Genomic DNA, 18,493 nt, shown 5'->3' on the forward strand with positions numbered 1-18,493 from the left:
TTCCTACATGAGACAATGTTCGAGAACATCAAACTAATTAATGTTTGTTTTTGGAGTGTGTAATTTGTAGTTTTGCACTATTTTTGTTTACATTTTCTTAGGTGCTTCTCACATCAAAATTGGTTTCTAGTGAAGACATTGGAGTTGAGGCAGAGTCGGCTTGCCAGAAGATTGTAATGTATAAGGAAAACCTTCTTCTTTTTCCTTTTGGAGAAACGAATAATTAATTTGTTTTTGCAGTCTTATCTGAAAGCATTCGGCCATAAGTTTTATAAACGATGCTATCAAGTTATTTATATCTTGTCAGATGCTCATAACTTATTGATTGTCAAATGCTCTTTTTATTTGAATATAGTTCTGCTTGTGTTTTAGTTTGTTTCCATTGTTTGTAATACACAATCTACTATAATCAATTGATAAGTTATTGTTTTGATTTAATACAAATTGGTAGCATATTTTATTGGTCTAGATTGCCTTGTTTATTCTACAATATTTCTGCATCATCATGTTTAAATTTATGTTCATATATGCATCTTACCTTGGACATGAAATTTATTGATCTAGAAGTAGAAAAGACATATGGCCTATTGAGAAGATTTTAATTGGACTCAGGCTTCCATTATATGACTTGACAATTCTATAACTATTGTTAAGAGGGGACATAAACCGACTTAGAGAGGCATTTGGGACATTATCAATTGGGTATTGGAGGTTCAGCTAAGAAGACGAATAACGAACTGGCTCTCTCAGTCAAGTGAATTTCTGCTTTCATATTTACTCCTCATCTTGTAACGAGCTAGCTCCATTGTTTCCCATCTTAGTCTTTAAATATCAAATACAAAAGTTCTTGGTCATTTAATATCAGTTTGGGTCCTATCAAATCAATTCTTATGTTGGTTTTTTCAGGTCCACCGTCTTGACAGAGAGACTAGTGGCATCCTTTTAATGGGGAGAACAAAAGATAGTGTATCTCACCTTCAATGGTTATTCAGTAACACAAACAATGCAAAATCTTCTTGTAAGGTGCCTTTTCTACACGAAGTATTCAACTGCTGTTTTCATACACATCATTTAGCTTGTCAATGCAGTATCAAAGATGCATTAACAACAATTTTATTTTTCCATTTGAACTTTAACTCTCCCTGGACTATTTTAGGCTTGGAATGATGCATGTGAAGCTACATATCAAAGATATTGGGCATTGGTCATAGGGACTCCCAAGGAGAAGGAAGGCATAATTCATGCTCCTCTTTCTAAGGTTTGCGCTCTTTCTCTTGTTTAGTTTGTGTGTTTACATCCAATGATAGTTTGTAACATGCTTAATGTCATTGATATCTTCTAATGTGTTATTGATTGTGTTTATATATGCGATCTTATGTCAGGTGCTTATGAATGATGGGAAGACAGAGAGGGTAATGCTAGCTCACCATTCGAGTATAGAGCCTCACCAAGAGGCTGTAACTGAGTATCGGGTGCTTGGTCCAATGATAAATGGATGCTCATGGATTGAGCTGCGTCCACTAACTTACCGGAAGCATCAGGTATCTTGGATGCTGCTATAAATTCTCTATTCAAATGAACTGTACTGGTCAAAAAAGGAATTAGGCATGCTTTTCAAACCTGTTTGAATAAAGTTAGGACTTAAACTTATCTTAGATTATCATTAGAATATGCTGTGGAATCACTAAAAGGGGTGGCTCACCGAGTCAACCTTTTGCATCGACAAAGCCTGGGAAACACTAATTATAAAACAAACTAATAGAGTAGTTGGCCAAACACTAATAGTCTCTTCTAATTTATAGCTTCTTTCAAAGTTAAAATAAACTTATGCATCTCAACATTTTTAGAATTTCTTTTCTCTCATTTACTTCTCCATAGCCATTTATAAACTTATAAGAGCTTTTTTGGAAGTTCAAATCAAGTACTATATATCTGAATTGAGAAGCTTTCGTAAGCCTTCAGTTATCCAAATTGCCCTTTTTCATGAGGCCATGGCTGTTGGGTCTTCTATTTAAAGTTTTATGTAAAATTTTCATATCTACTTGTACTATATATCTTTTAATATTATTAAGATGCCCCGGTTAATTGAAATTCTATTCCCTTTCTAATGTACTAAAGGGGAAAATTCCTTAGTTGTTTATTATTGGGAAGAAAGTATCGGCTTGATTCAGGCTTGCGTTGTCCTTGGTAAAAAAATAAAAATAAAATCGCCACTTTCAAGTGGCATGTGAGATTAGCGGTGAGTTTGGCAGAATAACAATGTGCTACCGTGATTTTGACAAAAGCTACACTTAGGAGCTTCAACAAAATCACAAAGAGACCATTTTTTTGAAGTAGCTTTTCACACCTTGAAAATTGTTATCGACAGTTATGCTATATTTATAGTAGAGAAGTAGGACCAGTACTATAGGCACTATAACTAAGTTTTGACCTTAATATATATAGTGATTTTGCTGAGTTAAAGCAACATGTTCCTAACTTAATTTGATTTCTGCTACTTTTTTACCAGCTACGTGTCCATTGCGCTGAAGCCTGAAGCACTTGGAACACCGATAGTTGGTGACTATAAATATGGATGGTTGGTGCACAGCCGATGGAAACAAATGGCGCGAGTCGATATTGAGCCAACAACTGGAAAACCATACAAGTTGCGGAGACCAGATGGCCTAGATGTTCAAAAGGGAAGTGTTTTATCTAAGGTGCCTCTGTTGCATCTGCACTGCAGAGAACTGGCACTCCCCAACATTGCCAAGTTTCTTCATGTTTTAGGAAAGAGTTCAGAAGAACTTCACCCTTCACTTAGCCTGCAACCTGATATTCTTCGCTTTGTCGCAACAATGCCAAATCATATGAGAATTAGTTGGAATCTTATGTCGTCATATTTAGTTTGAGTAAAAACTATTAACTTGTGGAGAAATACATATATGTCAACTAATATTATTAAGATGATGGCAGTAATATAAATGGAAGGAAATTATTGCAATGTGATGTGATGAAATAATCTGAACAAAATTAACAGTAGTCTTAGCATCATGGCTTCTTGCTAAGCTACTTTTGTTAAAAAAAAAATTATATAATAATATGTTATACTCCAAAAGAAAATCAGATTTAAAATTTAAAAATTGATATATACAAATATGGATGAAAGATAAAAACCATGTTAAAAAAAATACTCCCTCAGTTCAAAATTACATGTCATTCTAACAAAATTTGTTTGTTCTAAATTATGTCACTTTATAATATTAAAGAATAATAATGTACTTAACTCAGTTAGTAGAAATATTACATACTATATGCAGGGGTCTGGGTTTCAAACCCCGGACACCCCACTTCTCCACATTTAAAATGTGTGAACTGTAGCCACTATACTACTTGACCAAAAAAATAATAATGTTTCTTTTCCTATTTTGCCCCTTAGCAATTTATATTTTTACAATTCTTTTAATTTATGTTTTCCGCACCATTAATAAATAATATTTTTGTAAAACAACTCACAGTTACTCTTTTCTATATACAATTAACTATATTTCTTCTTTAAAAAAAACTATATTTCTTAATTTATGTAAATCGCTAGAATGGCATATAAATAATCAAATAGTTATCCAAAAGGGATTAAAACATGTTTGGAGCACCTAAAGAGTGTTTTGTTTCACTTTTTAATGCTTATGAGTGCTTTTGCAACTCACTTTTAATAATGTTAAATTTACGAGTTGAGATCCTCTCTATTTATAAAAATAAATGAAGTTTGTCATTATGAAAGAGATAGACAAAGAAAAATAGATGAAGAGTTATATCATTAAATAGGTTTCATCATCAATAATTATTTTTAATTTTTTTTATATATTTATCTCATCAAATGAAAGAAACGGGGAAGAGTATAAATGAAGAGGATAACTCTAAATTTACATAATCAATTAATTGAAAATCAACTGCCATCAAAAAGAGAATCAAACATTCCTTAAAAAAAAAGGAATCAAACATACGCTCAATAATTTTGTTCTTATCATAAATAAAGAGTCAATAAACAACACATTCTTTCTGATTCTGAAAAACCCTAAACTCTGTCTGTAAGCAAGCAGCATAAGTCTGAAGGAACGAAGAAAGCAACATGGGAAAAATTCCTCCTTCATTTCGATCCGCACTCTCAAACCCTAATTTGATTCACCGTTCATCTTCATTGATTCCTTCTTCTCCCAAACCCAACAAAACCCGAAAACCCCAACAAAAACAACAATCTCAATCTCCAAAACCCGCTTCTGTATTCAAATCCCCAAATCTCCAAGATGCCAAAAGCATCTTCAATTCCTTCGTCAACAGTTCCAATACTCCTATTGATTCCCGTTTCCATAATTCCCTTCTTCAATCCTACGCTTCTGTTTCCACCATTAACGATTCCATTGCTTTTCTTCGTCATATGACAAAGACCCATCCTTCCTTCTCACCTGACAAATCTACTTATCATATCTTACTTACCCATTGCTGCAAACCAACTGATTCAAAGGATTCAACACTTTCCCTAATTCGTCAAACCCTAAATTTGATGGTTTCTCATGGGGTCAGTCCTGATAAAGGTACTGTTGATTTAGCTGTTAGGTCACTTTGTACTGCTGCTGATCGTGTTGACGATGCTGTTGAATTGATCAAAGAGCTGTCTTCCAAGCATTGTAGTCCTGATATTTACACTTACAATTTTCTTGTTAAGAATTTATGTAAGTCTCGCACTTTGAGTTTGGTTTATGCTTTTATTGATGAAATGCGTACTAAGTTTGATGTCAAGCCTAATCTTGTTACATATACTATTTTGATTGATAATGTCTGTAACACTAAGAATTTGCGTGAGGCGACGAGGTTGGTGGATATTCTCCAAGAGGAAGGTTTTAAGCCAGATTGTTTTCTTTATAATACAATTATGAAAGGTTATTGTATGCTGAGTAGAGGGAGTGAGGCCATTGAGGTTTATAATCGAATGAAGGAGAAGGGTGTGGAGCCTGATCTTATTACTTATAATACTTTGATTTTTGGGTTATCCAAATCTGGTCGGGTTTCAGAAGCTAAGAAGTTACTGCGTGTTATGGCTGAAAAGGGTCATTTCCCTGATGAGGTAACTTATACCTCTCTGATGAATGGGATGTGCAGGAAAGGGGAGACCTTGGCTGCATTGGCATTGTTGGAAGAGATGGAAATGAAGGGCTGCAGTCCGAATACGTGCACATATAACACGCTGCTTCATGGGTTGTGTAAGTCTAGGATGTTTGACAAGGCCGTGGAATTCTATGGTGCGATGAAATCGGATGGTCTAAAGCTTGATATGGCTTCTTATGCTACGTTTGTAAGGGCACTGTGTAGTGTTGGTAGAATTGCGGATGCTTATGAAGTGTTTGATTATGCAGTTGAAAGCAAGAGTTTGACAGATGTCGCTGCTTACTCTACATTGGAAAGCACACTTAAATGGTTCAAGAAAGCAAAAGAAGAAGGCCTTAAATTTTAATTGGTAAGCACGGTTTCTATTTCGCTCGAGGGTTTTGTCGTATTTGTATGTCGAAGTTTTGTTGTGTAGTTGCCACTTTACGCACTGTTGAAACACATTATTATTATATCCTCAAATTTATAACCTACCTCAACGTGCAATATTGTGGAATGATAAATTATGCTTTTAAGTTGGTTCTTCTCGTCCTCTCAAAAAAAAAAAAAAAAAAGAGTGGCTCTTCTTTTGAAATACTTAATTTAAGAACAGTTATTATATCCTGAGATTTTTCTACAGTTTCACTGTGTTTAACTTTGTAAGATATCATAAGACTCGTAATACCTGTGGCTGTACTTACAATTAGATTATCTTATTCATTTAATACAGTTTGTTTTGGGTTTAACTCAGGAAGTGTATGAACTCTTTATCGTCGTATAATGTTCAAGTTAATACTAGATTCAACTATTTATTAGGTTGTTCTACACCCTTGAAGCACCTTTGAACATCAAGAACAAGCCCATATCTAAACATGATACAAGGGACAAAGAAGTGCTTTTAGGTGTGCAATGCATTGAATTTTTAATGTTTAGATTATTCCACTTTTCATATGGAATCAAACACACCCTGTTCAATCAGACTCAGTCGTATATCATATAACTTTATTTTATAGTAGTATGTCATATATCATCATAATATAATGTATTAATTTTGATAGTGACCACATAGGTAAACTTATCAAAAAAATAAGAAAAGAGAACCACATACATCACAATGGCCTGAGCACGTTCTATCTACGTGGGGCTGTGGAAATTGGAATCCCACCAAGAACGCAGGCGTTTCGATCATTTTCATACCCAAACTACACCACCAATGATCATCTGCCACGTGGAGAAATGCCAGAGAGTAACAACCATGGTTTGGACCCCACCACAAAACGCAGTATCTCAACAGCAGTCAATAATAACGCGGCTTTTAGCTCAAAGCCAGCTTGTCCACTTCATAATTTATTTCATTGAATAATCTATTTTTTTCTTTTTCTAATATAATATCTTATGCGCGTAATTGCAAAAATTAATTTATCGAGTCGAGTACAACTGTATCGATTTTAAGTTGCTACATTGTTAGACTTGGTGGAAAGTGCAAATATTCTACTAGATTAGTTGTGTTCTGGTGCCAGATACATATCGTATGATTCATATCTGATACTAACACAACACTGATACATAATTACATTGAATTATATCATTCCTTCAAATTATTATTAGCATCAACATGTCTTGTTCGATATTCGTATCTAAATTTATGTTTGATAGAGCTGAAGAGATTTTTTATCATCGCATCCAAATGTTGAATAGATTTTCGTTGAATAGTCCTCGGTTCTTTACAATCATAAAATAATACCTATAATAATATCTACAATATTTTTTTTTAAAGAAAATATCTACAATATCTATATCTAGTATACAAACATTTTTTTTATATATATTGTAAAATTAATGCAAGAAGGAAAGAAAAGGACCAGAAACAAAAAGGTTGTGTTTCTGAGTTAAGAGCTCATTAACATAAGTCAGAAAAGAACAGAACAGAAACCACCTCTCTCTCCGAAATTAAGGTGGTTGTGTTCATCACTTCATCGTAAGCTACCATAGTAGTCGAGTCGGAATGTGTACTCCACGCGCTCTCTCCGTTTCACTCTCTCTGTTTCTTCTTCTAGCACTTGTTTCAGATCAATCTAAGAGATCTGTATGGAACACACTCACAGGTATGTGTTGAAAGATCTTTTTTTTATCAACTTTGATAGTGTTAATTTGAGCTTATTAGAGATTTGAATTCTCATAAATGTTAGTTAATTGAGGTAGCTAAGAATAGTTAGATAATGTTTATCGAGCTGAACTGAATCATGGAAAATCTTATCAGAAAAATGAAACCATTGATATTTATAGTAGTTTTTATTTCAGTTAGAATTTAGAAACTGTTATGGTCTATATCTTTTGATGCATGTTAATTCTGCATCTTCTCTAGATAATTTACCTAGTTAATTCAATTTGAGAAAGTTTCTTAAATTGAAAGAATCTTGTAATAAACAATAATTTCTCATTTAAGTTGAAATTAGTTTCTGTATCTTAAGGTTTTTAAGGAGCTTTCCAGTTTAACTTTGTCTTTTGGGAAGAATCATAAATTTGTAGGAAGCTTACAAAAGTTAAACAACTTTGTTTTGCAGGAAGTCCACCACTGGTCATCTCACATTGTGGTTTTTCGGGCATATTTCCTGATTCTAGTGACTCTGCTTATATTTTGGCCGCGCAAACCAGCACATCCAATGCCGCTCTATGGTGTAATGTGCAATTGACGAAAGATGCAGTTGGGATTTGCCTTCCAGATCTCAACCTTTCAAACTCTACTAACATTTTCGGTGTTTTCCCAAATAAAACTATGAATTATTTGGTTAATGGTGTACCCACAAGTGGCTATTTTTCTGTGGACTACAAGTTCGAGGACCTATCCAATCCCCTACAAATTTCTCCATACAAATATATTCATTGAATAATCTCTTCAAAGTAAGGATTTATCAATTGAATTGGCCTGCTAAATGATACATAATCCTGTGCTTAAGCTGTGTATAACTAAAAACTAGTTTAACTTTACAATCTTGGTAGGGAGGTACTTGTTTCTTGCCATGCGGGTGCTCCTACAAACTATACAATCATTGTTCAATAATAGGACACTGATGGAATCATGTTGACCTTATCCGATTTCTTGTTCTAATGCTGATGGTGCACACACAAAATTTACTAAAAATAGAATATCTTTTCCAAACACCCACGACCTCCTGCATTCTTGCTTCCATCTTAGACAAGGCTCCTTCTCTAGACAGGTAGGGGATCTAGTTATATACCCTTTCATATAAGAAATTATCATAAAAATTTCCTTTCAATTTTCAATTTCCTTACTATATCAAAGAAAATAAAGATTTCCATCCTCTTGGTTTTTCATGCCTATTAACTATCCATACTGTCATTTTCTTCAATTTTAAAATCCTTTTACATCCTTTAAACACACGACAAAGGTGTGCAATTGATATTAATTTCTTGTTATTTTACATACTTAAAAATCGTAACCTCAGAATATATATGTATGCTTGTGTGTACTATTCTTTAGTCTCTATTTAAGGTGTTGAGTTTGTCTTCTCATTTTGCAGATTGCTTTGCTCACATAGGCAACAATGCTAAAGAAGAGGTACATTTTGTCTTGATCTTATATATGTATTCTCACCTTGTTGATCAATAATTCCTAGTCGTTTCTTTGCACGATTTCCATCATTTTGTGGCCGCATAGTGTTCATCGTTGTTGACTTGTTGCTCTCACTTCTTATATTTTCAGATAAAACCTTGATTATCTCAAAGTATGGAGCAAGTGGAGATTTTCCAGCTTGTACCAACTTAGCATATAACAAGGCCATACAAGATGGTGTGGATGTTCTTGACTGTCCTGTTCAATTGTCAAAGGATGGGACACCATTTTGCTTAAAATCAATTGATCTTCTAGAGAGTACCACAGTTGCTCAAACTAGCTTCAGCGATTTAGCAGTGAGTGTCCCTGAGATCAAATCTGGCCGTGGCATATTTTCGTTCAACTTGACGTGGAACGATATAAAAGGACTGACCCGTAAGTCAAAGAAAGTTCTATAGTTTTTTTTCCAGCAGTTAAATATTATTCAGACTTTCCATATTTGCATGGTGGTAACCCAGACTCTTCTAAGTCTAATTGACTGATACTTCAATAAGCCATAAGCTCAGAATCAGATAGAGATACATGCATTAAAAAAGTGTGTTTTAGGAAAAATTTAGCTTAGAACTTCACTTTATAGGATAATCAAAGATTCACGGGTTGTTTTCCATTGAAAATTTTTCGCTTTTGGTGTTTTGCACTTACATTGATTTGCATTGTTTTGAAGAAAGAATATGTTTTAATTTTTATAAAAGAACAATTGACATGTTTTTCTGTTCCCTATTTTCCCTGCAGCCTCAATATTGGCCCCTTTCTCAAAATACACATTGTTCAGGAATCCAAAAGCTAAGAACGCTGGGACATTTTTAACATTATCAGACTTCTTGTCGTTAACAAAAAATCAGACTTCTCTATCAGGCGTCTTGATCTTTGTTGAGGTGTGTTCTATCATGCCTATTATTCCTGTATATAATTTATTATTTCAGCTGTTATTCAAACTCATAATGTTTATAAGATTAGTGCAAATTTAATGGTTTAGGGCCGCTTACTTCATAGTTGGTATGACTGATTATCTGGTTTCACCTTGTTGCTTTGAAAGGCCTGCACCCTGCATGATCCAGAAAATAAGAATAGGAGATATCAAGTCTGTCGTGTATTGTTTTTGCATTGTTACGACACTTGTGAGTATGATATAATAAAAAGGGCAAATGACAGACTGACTTGCCAAAAGTGACATTCCTGTGAATTTCCGTTCTAGTATTTCTTCACGAACTCTGCCCGCTGAGTTACTTCAACCAAAGAAAAACAAATTGTTTTCTATTTGGGCATTGGAGAGATTTATAACGATTGCATATTCTAAGCCTAAGAACTTTTTGTTTCAAATTTATTTTCTTTAATTTTTTATTGAATAAACATTATGTTGCATTTTTCTGTTATCAGAATGCAGCCTATCTTACAGAAAAGCAGGGATTAAGTGTGACCGATGTTGTCATTGATGCTTTGAGCAAAGCAGGTTATGACAAACCAGGGAGCCAAAAAGTTTATATCCAATCCACTAATAGCTCTGTATTACTGAAGTTCAAGGAGAAAACCAAATACGAGCTTGTCTACCAGATTGACGAGGGTGTCGGTGATGCTACCAATGCAGCTGCTGAGGATATAAAAACATTTGCTAGTTCTGTGGTCGTCAATAAAGATTCAGTATTTCCTAGGAATGCCGGCTTTGCAACCACCCAAACAAACATTGTGGAAAAGCTACAAGCTTCTAACCTCAGTTTTCGTAGAAACATTCAGCAATGAGTTTGTATCTCAGGCATTTGATTTCTTCTCAGATTCAACTGTGGAGATCAACTCGTTTATTCAGGGTGCAGGAATTAACGGGGTCATTACAGACTTCCCTAAATCTGCTCATAGATACACAAGTAAGTGCTAGAAAATTATATTGTACCATTGATAGGAGTTTAATTGGGCCGGATACTATTGAGGGTGATGTGCTGGTGGGCTTTAAAAATGAGAAGCCCAAAGTGTGGAGGGTTTACACTAGGAAAAAGAAGGAAAATAGTGTGGGAAACATGCGAGTAGTGAGCTGTTAGATAGTAGTAGATTCCCCTAATAAAAAGGTGTATGAGGGGAAGGAGTAGGTAGGATTGAGTTTGTTAAACTTGATATGGTCAAGCAGTGAGTTTTCTCACCGAGGAGCTTTGCTCTGGGCTGCATTTTGCATATTGTTCATCCATTTCTTCATTTATTAATATAAATTCATCCACTTCCTTGATTAACTTTGTTTTACTTTACAATTGTTATCTCTGCTCTATCAACCATCAAGTCTGTTATCCCTCAATTATCGACATAATAATTGTTCTCTATTCTTTTGCAGGAAACAAATGCCTAAACTTGGGTAATAATACACCTCCCTACATGCAACCTGTTAAACCAGGTAGTCTTTTTTCAGTCATTAGCAAACCGTTATTGCCTCCAGCTATGGCTCCACTCCCTCCCTTGACTAAAGACGAAGTGGTAGAGCCACCTTTGCCTCCGGTTGCTGAAATAGCTCCAGCTGCTAGCCCTGCTGCCGGAACCAAGTCCCCACCCGGAAACGCACAGCCCAAGGTTTCTGCTTGCTTCTTCTTGTCCAGTCTTGCTGTGTTTGTAGCTTCTATTTTTCTGCTTTGAGTGAAATCATCTCTTCACTTCCTGCCAAAAAGAAGAAAAAAGAAAGAAAAAGGAGAAGGTGTCTTTGCTGGTTTCAACCCTCTATTGCCTCATGATCTCTGCTAGGATAGTGGCATGACACTTATGGCTTCACACTGCATGAATAATCCACAATTTTTATTTTTTTTAACTTAGGAGCAAATTCTTTTCATTGTAGCTATGCATGTTCATTCTAAGTTCTCCAATTGCTTCTTGGGTTTGTACTATTAGTACAAAATCCTTTTTGGTGTATATCTACAGACTACGAATTCATCTTAGATGTTTATCTTGTATCATATATTTATATTTGTTGGTGTGCATTTGGCATTAGATAAACAAGTTGAGGTTCGGATGAAACTTTTTTGAGAATCAAACAGAGCATGTGTATTTTGTTGATTGTTTTAATATAAGTAGATTTTGTTTTGATCGTGAAATTCAACAGAAATTATAATAACGTAGATTGAATTTGAAGAGATTATCTAAACCCTCCCATTCCAGTTTTTTAGTTCCTCCATTTAAAAATAAAATAAAAAATTGTATCATGAAGAAAAATATACTCTCCCGTTCAAGTTTTTAGAGATTAGTTATAAATTTTTATATTTTCCTCTTTTTCTTTTATACATAGACGATCTAAGCCCAAAAAATTTCCTTTCTTCTTTTAATCTAAAGTACTCTCCTCTCCTCCCCTCTAAACTTTCTAACTGACCCTAATGTTGCAACATACAAGGTCACCTCATCAATAACAAATTGTAACATTTGAAGAAATTGCAGCTGAAATAAGGTGCCTCGTTAATTTAAAATCAAATTCAAAGGAACCTATGGATTATATTAGTTCTAGATAGGAAATATCTTCCTACATGAGACAATGTTCGAGAACATCAAACTAATTAATGTTTGTTTTTGGAGTGTGTAATTTGTAGTTTTGCACTATTTTTGTTTACATTTTCTTAGGTGCTTCTCACATCAAAATTGGTTTCTAGTGAAGACATTGGAGTTGAGGCAGAGTCGGCTTGCCAGAAGATTGTAATGTATAAGGAAAACCTTCTTCTTTTTCCTTTTGGAGAAACGAATAATTAATTTGTTTTTGCAGTCTTATCTGAAAGCATTCGGCCATAAGTTTTATAAACGATGCTATCAAGTTATTTATATCTTGTCAGATGCTCATAACTTATTGATTGTCAAATGCTCTTTTTATTTGAATATAGTTCTGCTTGTGTTTTAGTTTGTTTCCATTGTTTGTAATACACAATCTACTATAATCAATTGATAAGTTATTGTTTTGATTTAATACAAATTGGTAGCATATTTTATTGGTCTAGATTGCCTTGTTTATTCTACAATATTTCTGCATTATCATGTTTAAATTTATGTTCATATATGCATCTTACCTTGGACATGAAATTTATTGATCTAGAAGTAGAAAAGACATATGGCCTATTGAGAAGATTTTAATTGGACTCAGGCTTCCATTATATGACTTGACAATTCTATAACTATTGTTAAGAGGGGACATAAACCGACTTAGAGAGGCATTTGGGACATTATCAATTGGGTATTGGAGGTTCAGCTAAGAAGACGAATAACGAACTGGCTCTCTCAGTCAAGTGAATTTCTGCTTTCATATTTACTCCTTCATCTTGTAACGAGCTAGCTCCATTGTTTCCCATCTTAGTCTTTAAATATCAAATACAAAAGTTCTTGGTCATTTAATATCAGTTTGGGTCCTATCAAATCAATTCTTATGTTGGTTTTTTCAGGTCCACCGTCTTGACAGAGAGACTAGTGGCATCCTTTTAATGGGGAGAACAAAAGATAGTGTATCTCACCTTCAATGGTTATTCAGTAACACAAACAATGCAAAATCTTCTTGTAAGGTGCCTTTTCTACACGAAGTATTCAACTGCTGTTTTCATACACATCATTTAGCTTGTCAATGCAGTATCAAAGATGCATTAACAACAATTTTATTTTTCCATTTGAACTTTAACTCTCCCTGGACTATTTTAGGCTTGGAATGATGCATGTGAAGCTACATATCAAAGATATTGGGCATTGGTCATAGGGACTCCCAAGGAGAAGGAAGGCATAATTCATGCTCCTCTTTCTAAGGTTTGCGCTCTTTCTCTTGTTTAGTTTGTGTGTTTACATCCAATGATAGTTTGTAACATGCTTAATGTCACTGATATCTTCTAATGTGTTATTGGTTGTGTTTATATATGCGATCTTATGTCAGGTGCTTATGAATGATGGGAAGACAGAGAGGGTAATGCTAGCTCACCATTCGAGTATAGAGCCTCACCAAGAGGCTGTAACTGAGTATCGGGTGCTTGGTCCAATGATAAATGGATGCTCATGGATTGAGCTGCGTCCACTAACTTACCGGAAGCATCAGGTATCTTGGATACTGCTATAAATTCTCTATTCAAATGAACTGTACTGGTAAAAAAGCTACACTTTCAAGTGGCATGTGAGATTAGCGGTGAGTTTGGCAGAATAACAATGTGCTACCGTGATTTTGACAAAAGCTACACTTAGGAGCTTCAACAAAATCACAAAGAGACCATTTTTTTGAAGTAGCTTTTCACACCTTGAAAATTGTTATCGACAGTTATGCTATATTTATAGTAGAGAAGTAGGACCAGTACTATAGGCACTATAACTAAGTTTTGACCTTAATATATATAGTGATTTTGCTGAGTTAAAGCAACATGTTCCTAACTTAATTTGATTTCTGCTCCTTTTTTACCAGCTACGTGTCCATTGCGCTGAAGCACTTGGAACACCGATAGTTGGTGACTATAAATATGGCTGGTTGGTGCACAGCCGATGGAAACAAATGGCGCGAGTTGATATCGAGCCAACAACTGGAAAACCATACAAGTTGCGGAGACCAGAAGGCCTAGATGTTCAGAAGGGAAGTGTTTTATCTAAGGTGCCTCAATTGCATCTGCACTGCAGAGAATTGGCACTCCCCAACGTTGCTAAGTTTCTTCATATTTTAGGAAAGAGTTCAGAAGAACTTCACCCTTCACTTAGCCTGCAGCCTGATATTCTTCGCTTTGTCGCAACAATGCCTAATCATATGAGAATTAGTTGGAATCTTATGTCATCATATTTAGTTTGAGTAAAAACTATTAACTTGTGGAGAAAGACATATATGTCAACTAATATTATTAATATGATGGCAGTAATATAAATGGAAGGAAATCATTGCAATGTGATGTGATGAAATAATCTGAACAAAAGTAATTCAATGAAAGGTTTGTGGAGATGTAAATCATAGGATGAAAAGAAGCACTTTTTTTTCGATATAAAAGAGAGACATGGCATGTGGAGACCGGTGGATTTCCTTATTTATTTATTACTATTATTTTTTTATGAATAGAAGAAGAATGGCTGAGAGTGTTTTGTGTTCTAGTTAGAAGATAACAAATCAACCAAAAGTCATGTCTCCTTTTATATACAGAAGATATAGATATAAATTCTTTTTTATTTGCTCATTCGTGGGACTAATTTGTTTGTAGGACTTATTTTCAAAATTGTTTGACCCATTTGAATTTAAATGGCATTTGAGCACAGAAAAAACATGGATTTAAAGGTTTTGACAAGTTAGTTGGTATTTTTTTTGCTCTCTGTGGTGACCGAAGTTTGAACATGGACTTTGCGTGTATTATGTATTGTCCCTATCAACTGAACTAAGCTCGCGATGACATAAGTTAGTTGGTATAAATCGTCATTATAAAATTGTACCAAAAAAATGATATGATGTGGAACTTTATCACTAGAATAATACATTATAATTTAAAATCAAACGCAACATAGATATAAAATAAAATTCATCTCTTCTCCCATAGTCAATTTTTTTTAATCTCTTCTCCCTTGTCTCATACCCGTCTTTTGAACCAAATAAATTTTGGGTTATATTTTCTTTTTTCTCTCTTTCTTTTGTGTTAATATTTTATGTGAGATGTTTATCTATTTTTGGGTTCTAATTAAGATATTATTTGTCTTTTACTTTTTCTTTAAAGAATAATGTTAACATGCCTCAAAATATTTGTTAATGTTAACCATACAGCTTTTTTTCATTCTGTTTAATATTAATTAACTAGATAATCCAATAAAAAAATCAATTAGATAAGTTTTATGGGACTCTCACGTGATTGTAGATATTTATTATTCACTTTATTGGGAAAAAATGAGGATGATTACGAATGGGAAAAAATGATTATTTAGCATTTTTTTCCACGTGATTACATATGCCGATAAAAAAAATAAAATACTTCCTCCGGTCCTATTTATAAGAAAAATGTGACTTTTTAGATTCATTGAGTAATTGATGTATCTTGTCTAGAATATAGACCAAATACATCATTTATGCAATGAATCAAAAATGTCAATGTTTCTTATAAATAGGACAGGAGGGAGTAAGAATTTATCAAATCCTTAAAAAAAAAATATTGAGCGGCATATTCCTTTGAAGGTGTCCTTGTTCGTTTGGCGTCTCTTGCGGGACTGTGTTCCCACCAAAGATAATCTGTTTAAATGTCGCATAATTTATGTTGATTATCAGATGTGTGTTTCAGGTTGTGGCCAGTTGGAAACGGCTAGTCACCTCTTCTTGTATTGTTCCTTTTTTTGGAGCCCTTTGGATTGATGTTTACCGCTAGTTAGGAATTGTTACATTTTGTCCCCTTGATTTGTCAAATCATTTACAATAGTTTGCTCATATTGTTGGTATTTCCAAATCTCACTGTGTTTGGCTTGTAATGATTTGGTGAGCTTGCATTTGGATTATTTGGAAGGACATAAACATCATAATTTTGTTCAGATAAACCGGCCTCTACTCTTCAGTTTATTGATAGTGTTAAGCTTCTCTTATTTTGGTGGTTAAAGGCAAAGATTTCTAACTTGTGCTTTGATTACCATAGGTGGTGGCGTAGCCCTTTATTGTGTATGAACATAGGTTAACTCTGATGTTTCTTTTTCCTTTTACACTCTATTTATGTTGTTGTTGTTATACTTTTGTGACTGTTTGGTTTTCCTTTAGCACTCCTTGTGCTTGGGAAGTTTAATATAATTCAATTTAGTTTCTTCAAAAAAAAAGGTTATGTTTTTTGGTCTCTGCAAAATTTGAAACTTCTAAGTTTAATCATTACTTAATTTTAATAGGTTTTTTAGTCCCTATAAAAATAATTTACATGTAGTTTTAGTCACTATTAAAACAAAGTTTCTCTGATTATCCTTAAACTCTTAAATTTTTGAATAATTTTTTTGAGACAAGTTTAAAACATTACAAAAAGTTCGTTTACCAAAATTTAGAATTTTTTAACATAAAATGAATTAAATATAAATTTTTTAAAAGACAAAAGTTCAAGATAAAAGTAACAAAAATTTGGACGTAGAAATAAAATTTTCAGATAATTTTTTGCAGACAAACACAAATGCTAATAAAACATCAAAATAAAAAGTAAACAAGGAAATAATCAAACACTTTTATACTAAATAAACAAACATAAAAACAAGGAAATACATTTTCACTTTCACCGTTCAGTTGTTTAAATTCAGTCATAGTGTTATCACATATTAACTTTGTAAAACCTAACTGAGGTTTGTTAAGAACATTGTCTTCGTGCACATAGTCCTAGTGTTATCACATATTAACTTTGTAAAACCTAATTTAGGTTTGTTAAGAACATTGTCTTCGTGCACATAGCATTTCTTCACAGTTTCCTTTGACTTCTCCTCCATTGTTGATTGATTGCTTGAACTAAGGAAAAGATTTTGACAAAGAGAAATGTAGCTTAGGCTTTGGAGCTAGGGCGTGATTTCAAGAAGTTTGATTGTGTGATTTTGATTTTAGGAAGATATACACACACGGGTTTGAGGTGTGTTAGTTGATAGTGTTCGAGGGATATAGGGAAATGATAGCATAAATCCTGTTCGAGCTTACTTCTCTTATTGTTGTTGCCCCTTTCATTGATAGTCTTTGAATATAAAAATGGTGTAAATTTTAGATTTGTTTTGTCACCTTGAGTTTTAGGTATTGTTTGGTAAAAATTAGCGGATAAGTTTATAGTTGATACTGACAGTGGATTGCTTATAACTATAGTGGATTGCTTATAACTACAATAGATAACTAGTAGTGGAACATCGCCAAACAAGTTTTAACTATATAAGAATGGATAATTAACTATGATTTTGCAAGGTTTTAACTAAATTAACTATGATTTTATTAAATCCATGATTTTCTCAATGTTGTTTATAATAAAAATCATGATTAATTTAGTTAAGAACCATATGAATAGCACGTAAACAAAAACACCTAAGTTTTTTTTTTCCTTTTTTTAACTCAACTACTTTAGGATACAATTTTAAAGTTTGATACATCAAATAGCCCCTCGTGATTTGGACGAGATATGAAAATAGCCACGTAAAAATATACAGAATTCACCCATTTAATTTTAGATTCTTCTTATTTTAACCATTTGTAGAGGCCAATTTTAGACTTTCAATTTTTTTTTAAAACAAGACTTTCAAATATTTTATTAACAGTGTGGATGTTAAAATATGTAAAATCCAAAATTACAAGGTATAATATATATTTTTATTATTATTTTTGTTTTACGGTGGCTTTTTGAGGCATTAAGGTATTAACTCAATTTTAAGAATCTAAATTATTGGTTTTTCAAAATCAAAATCTAAACTAATCCATTAAAATTAACATTGGAAAAATCGAATCGTAGACTAACTCAAATGGGTTAAGAAAATAATAAAGATATTGTGACACTAATGGAAAATAATTAAAATCTTTCCTCAATGCTGGTTTAAGGACGTGGGTTCATACCACCATCCACCAAGAGGAACCACTATTGGAAAATAATTTTTTATTTTTATTTTTGAAAAAACTAATGAAAAATAATTAAGAATATAGAATTTGGAAGAATAAATATTTTTTATAAGATGCTTATAAGGGAGAAGGTCTTGTTTGATGAGTAAGACTGTTTTAGTATTTATAGCATGCCAAATGCCTAACAACAAAAGTCACAATTTATGTATGATATTGATAAGAGATAAAAGATCATGATATATGTAAGTTCACACCTTTTTTAA

The 18,493-nt window shown here is 33.4% G+C and overlaps 3 protein-coding genes and 1 pseudogene across 7 annotated transcripts; all 4 read left to right on the forward strand.

Annotated features, from left to right (window-relative positions):
• The first annotated feature begins 675 nt into the window (after nt 1-675).
• On the forward strand, nt 676-2,983 carry LOC146905451 (RNA pseudouridine synthase 3, mitochondrial-like). Of its 2 annotated transcripts, none has more exons than XM_085727952.1 (5): nt 676-788; nt 907-1,023; nt 1,157-1,258; nt 1,383-1,541; nt 2,510-2,983. In XM_085727952.1, exons 2-5 carry the CDS (start codon nt 946-948, stop codon nt 2,534-2,536), a joined length of 366 nt encoding a protein of 121 aa, XP_085584078.1. In that variant the 5' UTR covers nt 676-788; nt 907-945; the 3' UTR covers nt 2,537-2,983. The 2 variants fall into 2 exon arrangements, with proteins under 2 accessions (XP_085584078.1, XP_085584079.1); XM_085727953.1 differs by having other exon boundaries at nt 711-754.
• Nucleotides 2,984-4,040: 1,057 nt separating this feature from the next.
• LOC146905452 (pentatricopeptide repeat-containing protein At2g17670-like) lies at nt 4,041-7,877 on the forward strand. 3 transcript variants are annotated; one of them, XM_085727950.1, is made up of 2 exons: nt 4,041-5,491; nt 7,686-7,877. In XM_085727950.1, exon 1 carries the CDS (start codon nt 4,109-4,111, stop codon nt 5,486-5,488), a length of 1,380 nt encoding a protein of 459 aa, XP_085584076.1. In that variant the 5' UTR covers nt 4,041-4,108; the 3' UTR covers nt 5,489-5,491; nt 7,686-7,877. The 3 variants fall into 3 exon arrangements, with proteins under 3 accessions (XP_085584076.1, XP_085584077.1, XP_085584074.1); XM_085727951.1 differs by lacking the exon at nt 7,686-7,877 and adding an exon at nt 6,191-6,216; XM_085727948.1 differs by lacking the exon at nt 7,686-7,877 and adding an exon at nt 5,938-6,139.
• LOC146905453 (glycerophosphodiester phosphodiesterase GDPDL3-like) lies at nt 6,991-11,740 on the forward strand (annotated as a pseudogene). The gene is made up of 6 exons (XR_015020121.1): nt 6,991-7,226; nt 7,686-8,006; nt 8,846-9,130; nt 9,488-9,630; nt 10,133-10,614; nt 11,070-11,740. The product of XR_015020121.1 is annotated as a glycerophosphodiester phosphodiesterase GDPDL3-like (transcript).
• Nucleotides 11,741-12,248: 508 nt separating this feature from the next.
• On the forward strand, nt 12,249-14,604 carry LOC146905454 (RNA pseudouridine synthase 3, mitochondrial-like). The gene is made up of 7 exons (XM_085728539.1): nt 12,249-12,275; nt 12,335-12,406; nt 12,909-13,022; nt 13,141-13,257; nt 13,391-13,492; nt 13,617-13,775; nt 14,133-14,604. The coding sequence occupies exons 1-7, from the start codon at nt 12,249-12,251 to the stop codon at nt 14,505-14,507; spliced, it is 966 nt and encodes a 321-aa protein (XP_085584665.1). The 3' UTR covers nt 14,508-14,604.
• The last annotated feature ends 3,889 nt before the right edge of the window (nt 14,605-18,493 follow it).

This window comes from Medicago sativa, chromosome 7 (assembly GCF_051527215.1).
Source record: "Medicago sativa cultivar Bolivia chromosome 7, Bolivia_mono, whole genome shotgun sequence".
Taxonomy (NCBI): domain Eukaryota; kingdom Viridiplantae; phylum Streptophyta; class Magnoliopsida; order Fabales; family Fabaceae; genus Medicago; species Medicago sativa.